Source organism: Candidozyma pseudohaemuli (genome assembly GCF_003013735.1).
Source record: "Candidozyma pseudohaemuli strain B12108 chromosome Unknown scaffold00024, whole genome shotgun sequence".
Lineage (NCBI taxonomy): Eukaryota > Fungi > Ascomycota > Pichiomycetes > Serinales > Metschnikowiaceae > Candidozyma > Candidozyma pseudohaemuli.
Genome location: NW_020194458.1, coordinates 72,404 through 78,876, shown reverse-complemented (window position 1 = coordinate 78,876; position 6,473 = coordinate 72,404). Strand labels below are relative to the sequence as shown.

At 46.4% G+C, this 6,473-nt stretch overlaps 3 protein-coding genes across 3 annotated transcripts; 2 read left to right on the top strand and 1 right to left on the bottom strand.

Moving 5' to 3' along the window:
* Nucleotides 1-508: 508 nt before the first annotated feature.
* On the top strand, nucleotides 509-967 carry C7M61_005259 (uncharacterized protein; the record flags this gene model as incomplete). The annotated part of the gene is made up of 1 exon (XM_024860566.1): nucleotides 509-967. The coding sequence occupies one exon, from the start codon at nucleotides 509-511 to the stop codon at nucleotides 965-967; it is 459 nt and encodes a 152-aa protein (XP_024711290.1).
* Nucleotides 968-1,389: 422 nt separating this feature from the next.
* On the bottom strand, nucleotides 1,390-3,192 carry C7M61_005258 (uncharacterized protein; the record flags this gene model as incomplete). Its single annotated transcript, XM_024860565.1, has 1 exon — nucleotides 1,390-3,192. One exon carries the CDS (start codon nucleotides 3,190-3,192, stop codon nucleotides 1,390-1,392), a length of 1,803 nt encoding a protein of 600 aa, XP_024711289.1.
* A 568-nt stretch (nucleotides 3,193-3,760) lies between these two features.
* Nucleotides 3,761-4,546, top strand: C7M61_005257 (mitochondrial 37S ribosomal protein mS23; the record flags this gene model as incomplete). The annotated part of the gene is made up of 1 exon (XM_024860564.1): nucleotides 3,761-4,546. The coding sequence occupies one exon, from the start codon at nucleotides 3,761-3,763 to the stop codon at nucleotides 4,544-4,546; it is 786 nt and encodes a 261-aa protein (XP_024711288.1).
* Nucleotides 4,547-6,473: the final 1,927 nt, after the last annotated feature.

The following is a 6,473-nucleotide window of genomic DNA, read 5'->3' as shown; positions in this document are numbered from 1 at the left end:
CATTGGGGATCTAAAGGTCATAGAGTATTTCATATAAGTTGAATTTCTTCATTATTCTTCATTGTGGACTATATCGTTCGAAATCGGAATTTCTTTCTAGGTCCCGAGACTTCCGTTCTGGTGATAAGACTTATCAACGGCAACGCAATTCAAACCATCAATTTTTAAGAAAGAGTTCTTAAGCGCTGTATCCAACGTTTCTTTCGACAATATTTGACTTTTCGACTTTTTGAATTTCGTGTATTTCGTTGCATTCCATCATTGATGGTGACATCCTGAGAATACCGTGCATGGTTGCAAACTGCCCACAATCAGCATCCACAACACCACGCAAACAAATCGAAAACAATAGAAAATAACAAAAGGAAGCCAAAATCCAAAAATTCAAGAGCAGCCTAGTGCCTTGAAAAATAAAATAAATAAAAATCCTCTTTTCCTCCCTCCTCTTTCCCCAACCTCTTCCATCACACAACATCTACTGCGCACTCATCTCAACTACACCATCACCATGTTCATCCCGCTCATCATCCTCGCCGTCGTTTTCTGCGCCATTTCGCTCTATCTCCCCTACTCTGCAGGATTGACCCATCTCGAACGCAGAAAGAAGCAGCAGCAGCAAGCCAAACCAAAACGGAAAAACTCCGATGCTGGATACGGCTACATTTCTCCAGACGAAGAGTTGAGAAGACAAAGAGAACAGGAGGAGCAGCACGGGCTCAAGGCACGTGCGTCGGCGTTGAAGGAGCGTTTGAACGTGACCGCCGACGACATGCCTGTTCTGATCAAGTTGAACCAGCCTGGCTTGAGAAAGAGAACCGAGAAGATCGCCAACGACGTGGATCCCAACAACTACGATTACGATTTGGAGGAGTTGATCCAGGACGAGGCCAGGGAGGCCAACGAGGCGGCGATTCGTGCGGCTTACGCTGGTCAAGAGCTTGGTGGAGACAAGGAGGCGATGGTCTAGAGGTGGAGGTTGATATGGAGTTGTCGAGGGAAACGAAGTCATTTGAAGAGGTGGTTCCTGAGATACATTCTGAAAGAAAGGCTTGTTGTAGGAAATCTGTGCTTCGTTGATACCGGCATAGGTGAGCCTCCACTTAGGTGCCATCGGTTGTTCCTGTTGCTGGATCCTACAATTCACTCTCCATTGATCAGGATGCTCAACTTGCTCAACCCCAGTCTTCCAAACTTCATGCATCCTAGACGTGGGCCCACTTCCAAGTGGGTCGAGCTGTCCACAGCCTATCGACAAGACACAAGGTCCCCATATCAAGAATCACCTTCTTGTGTCTGCATTTACCATAAACATTATATCAGTGGCTCCGCTCGATTTTGCATTAATACATAGACGAACATTGGTCCATCTGGCTATTTACATGTAAACCCTCAGCTCACCATATCTAGAAGATCAATGAGATGACCCTTTTTGATATAATTCACCTCGTCACGACGGTAGAGCTCTGCAGTCGATGGTCCGTCAACACCCTGACGACCTTCTCCCCTGATTCTCCTGAGCTGCTCAAAAAGCCCGTTTTTGTGTTCGGCGATCTGGCCAGCCAAATCACGATTCTCCACCACAGCGTCAAAAGCCTCGTATATCAGCAGCACAAGACGGTCCAGAAGCTTGAGAAAGGCGCCATGTTCAACGGGAAGATTGGCCTTTTCAGAAACCATAGCCTGGTTTAGCCAAGACTCGACTTCTGGATGCATGTGGAGCTTGCCGATTTTGTCCTTCAATCGTAAATCGGTGCTGATGTCATGGTAGGCATCGTGAAGAGCTATCACCTTGGCAAGAAGGTCCTGGGCGTCAATAAGTGAGAACTTGTTGTTTTTGAAGGATTCGAATATCTTGATGAAGACTCTGGTGGTCAACGGAAGCTGGCATGTGTGCTCCATGATTCCTAGTAGCTGCTCGATTTTAGCGAATGACGCTCCAGAAGAACACAAACTATCGAGCACAGGAAGGAAGGTATTTTCCGTGGGAAAGACCCTGTGTGTGCCGTATTTGGTGCCTTCAGCTAAAGCAGCAGCATATAACTCGTCATCTTTTGGTGTCAACTTTTTGAGATAGCACTCCTGAGATTCCAAGGGTCTTGTGATCTGAGACGTCACAGCTTGTAAGATTTTCTTGGCTTCTTTGTCGGAGCCAGTCTTGATAAGGGCGTTAATTATGGCATTGACAGCTTTTATATCGACCAACTGTGGCCACTGTTCAATCATGATGGAGGCGTACTCAAATGCCGTTTCGTATTTGCCATAGTCCGTGTACCCGTATATCAACGTCAGAAAGGTCTCACCGTCGGGATCAAGTTTCTGCAGCTCTGCTCCAGAAAAATTAATCATGGCCTTTAAGTCCTCAACAACATCAAAACTCTCACTTCTTAATGCACTAAATAGAAGCACATTCACAGTACTAAGAGGAAGCTTCGCAGGAAGGGTTTCCTTGAGTCTGCAATACACAGCCCACGTTAGCGGCGGCGGGCTGATTCTGAACTTTGCATACTTTTTAGCCACATCGGGTTCAAGCTTTTTTAAAGCAGAGGCATGGGCACTTTTGATCTCTTCCAAGATGTCCTTTCTGTCACGAAAGAACCCCAAGTAGATGAGTCTATTCTGCTCCTCCTCAAGGATAGAAATTCCTGCTTTCTTCACGTCCTCCACTACTTTCCAGCACATCTTCACGTGTGCATCTCGCTGCTCCAATTGGTGTTTGTAGCTTTTTAGCATCAGCAAGGGCAGATAGTAGTTTCCAACCAGGGAAGCCAAAAGGCCCGGTTTGACGAAATCACGTCTCCTTAAAAGCTCCTTCATGAACTTCTCGAAGTCCTCAGGCTCCATACATGCCACACCTGGGCTTGGAAGCTCGCTATACCTTTTTAGCAACGTTGAATGGTTCACCAAGGCTTTCTTCGATTTGGGTGCCTCAAGCCGTGCTAGCAGTCGTCTTGTAGGATATAGGGATTTTAGAAAGAACGTGTATGAGCTTGGTTTTGGCGTATGGACATTTTCGTTCTGCAATTGTCGTATTCTTTCTCTTCTGTTTTGGACTTCTGGATTTGAGCTTTCTTTGGTCAAGTGGGAAGGTCGTAGTGGGGCATTCTTTGAAAGTTCACAAAGTAGTGGTCGTGAGGATGTCTTTTCAATATGGGATAGTAGCGTGGACGCTACCTGGGTAGCTTTTGGTGACATCCTGTTGTTGTAGGATCAACAGTGATGGACTCCAATCGATCGATTTTTGAGCTTATAAAATAATAGTGATATCTTTGAAGTCAGAAACGCTCAAGGAATGCACATATGGTGTTCTTGATTCCCCAATGGGTGTTTTCGTGGAAATACGATGGGGGTTATGGAAGATGAAGTAGGTGCCTGCAGAGAGGGTTCACCTCGATGCTTCGGAGATGGTGTTGGAGAACGATGATCTGAGGTGCAGATTTGGATTTAAGGAAAAAATATCTACTCTTTTCAATAAACTCTTACATTTTTTGACGGCTTGTTTGAATTACACCGTTCTGGTTGTCGATTTGACGGTGTACCCTGATGATTTTCCTGCACACACATGCCCACCAGAAGACCCCAAACGTCCACCCAAACACCCATTAAGCACCATAAATTGGCGTTTCCAGAGACTTTTTGACCCTTATTTCCCTCCCCATCCACCTCCCACAGCCATTTTTCCCCAAAAGACCGATTCACCAAAAAGCCGGTCACGTGACGCTACCACAAAATTTGAAGCGCTTTTCATTTTCCAACCAACACCATGAAGATCCAGCACGACGCCTCCAGGGTGCTCGAAAGAACATCGCATTTTCTTCGTAAGGGTGTCATCACGGACCGCCCCGCATGGGTGCCTGCCGTGGGCCTGCATCCCACCGGATACGACTTGACGAAAAGACCCAAGCGTTTCGATGCTGGAAGACAACCGTCAGACCCCCAGAACGATCTTTACAAGAAACAGGGCCAGTTCTACAACACCAGAACGTCGCCCAGAGAGCGCAGAAACACACATGCGTCTGTGAACGCCGTGCCCAAAATCAAGCTTTTAGAAGACCAGTTGAGAGACGTTTTCTACCATCAACATCCTTGGGAGTTGGCCAGACCCAAGAACACCGTCGAGAACGACGGCCAGGATATCGCCAAATGTGACTGGTCGCACATGCTCCAGGTGCACAAGCCGTTGGACGGCGAGCTGGTGGTGCAAAGAACATTGCATTTGTTGAAGCAGCAGCCCAAGACGAAAAACAGTCTTTTCGAGGCGTACGACCAGGCCCGTTTTGAGTTCTACCAGTTGCGTATGGCCGACGAGATGAGCCTGACCGTGCTGCGTGAGGAGCTGGCCATGTTCGGCGCCGTTTATCCTATTTCCAACATGGAATGGGGTACCAAGAAGGAGCAGGAGGCTGTGGACGTGTGGACCCAGCAGGCTGCTGAGCAGACGCGTGCTAGGGAGGCTACGCGGGACGGCAGCAAGGCGGTGGCGGCCACGGAGGGCGACTCGCTGGGATCGATTTGGGAGTCGACTGTTGTGGAGGAGGTTGAAGAGTGAAGGAGCATTGTAAATAGCCAAGAGCAATCAGCATGAGGGAGTGTAGTGGAGGGAGGGGCAAAGGGCGTTTGGTGGTATTTGTAGCCGTTTGGAGCCATTTTGGGGAAGGTTGGTGGTGGAAGAGCTAGTGGTGGAACATAAAGCTTTTTGGGTATTAAAGTGATTTTGAAGAAGAGGCGAACAAGGAGGAAGGATGGCTATGCTTCTAGAGATTTATGAAAATTGGGTTTGGAACGAAAAACGGCTTAAATACGGTTTGTATTCTGTCCCTCTGTTCTGGTGATTTACTGATGGCATTGACATGGTATTTTATTCTCTAAGTGGACTTGAAACCAAAGCAATGAGTCGAATACAAGATCCGTCACAGAAACTTTCCGTTTGAATAAATCCCGTACGGACAGAATTTGCTGTCGATTTGGTTTGATCAAGAGGCTTGTTAGGCAGTATTACAGAACGTAGAGGTAGTTGAATAACTGAAAAAGGCCAAAGCAAAAGGCCACATACAAACGCCAAAGCAAATGAACTTGTTCAAAAGTTAAACAATCTTTTCGCTCGAATGCTTAGTCTAGAGAGTAGAATATGGAGTAGAATACAGAGTCTGGGGTGAGGTGCAGCAGGTGAATCAGTCAGTGTTCTGGTATAATGGAGATGCACTAAGACAGAATCTTCAAAACACGATCAAAACGTTCATTAGACCTCGAACGGTTTCCTCGACCACCGTTCCTCGTCGATTCCATCAACGATCCATCAATAGGCCATCATCCAGACCCTTCACCATCCATCCTTGATCAACTTCAAATTTTTCCCCACTGCAACACTTTCCTTGTTTTCTCCTCATCCCCTCGTACAATGTCTCCTCGACAGGTCCATTCCGTAATGCATGTATTTCTATCTAGTGGTGGTGCTCCTCGGGCTTCTTGATCAACTTGTCGTAGACCAAGTAAGCGGAAAAGGCCACGGTGGCGATTCCAAGACCAGGGAAGGCCGACTTGAATCTGTTGATGCGGGAGAACTGACCCTCGTATCTCCACGCGTCTCTCTTGGCCCAGGGATTGCTGCTCATGGTAGTTGGTTTGGAGTGGATTATTCGCAGACGCTCTTATTGGTGGGTCGGGCGTGCGCGAACCGGGATATCACTGGGTGGGATGAAGAGGGTTTTTGTGGTGGTTTTGGTGGGTGGGTGGATTTGAAGGATGTAGTTGGATTGGGGTTTTAAGGTTGGATTGTTTTTGGGTTTGTGGGTTTTGGTTCTGGGGGTTTTGGTTGGTGTTTTATGGGTAGTGGTCGGAGTGCGATGGCTGCAAATGAGACAGAAGTGATTGTTAGGGTCCTGTGAACGTATCACAGGATTTTCCGGAGTTTGGCCGGAATTCTAGTAGTCGAACTTCGGAATATAAATAACGAAGCCCTTTTAGTTGAGTTGTCAAGGAAGTTTGAGCTAGTCTGTTTCGCGTATATACTATGGTTGCAAATGCGCATCCCATCAGTGATATGGGGGTCCAAGGTAGTAATGGTGTTTGAATCTCACAGTGTTTTTTATTGATCATTTTTTTAGTGATCCTTTGCTTTTATTTTCTCGTATTAGTTTTTCGCTTGGAAAAAGCGTGTGCTCTTTGAACTACAACATTTCTGGTATCGACTTCGCAGGAATCAGTCGTACATCCAATGAGAGAGGCGAAGGTGATTAAATGTTTGAGAATTCTAGCTTTCTTTTGGGGAATATCTACAGCAAATTTCCATTCTGTAAGATCTGTCATGTTTATCCAAGGCATCATGTTCTAAAGGCAGTGAGGTACATATATGCCTGGAGTTGAAGTTGGTTTCATGTACTGCTGCTTCTTTGAGGAACAATTTCAAACAAAAATTTCATGAATTAAGTATTTTCAGACCGCTTCACTTGATGAACAAGGAAATTGAAGCTTTGAGA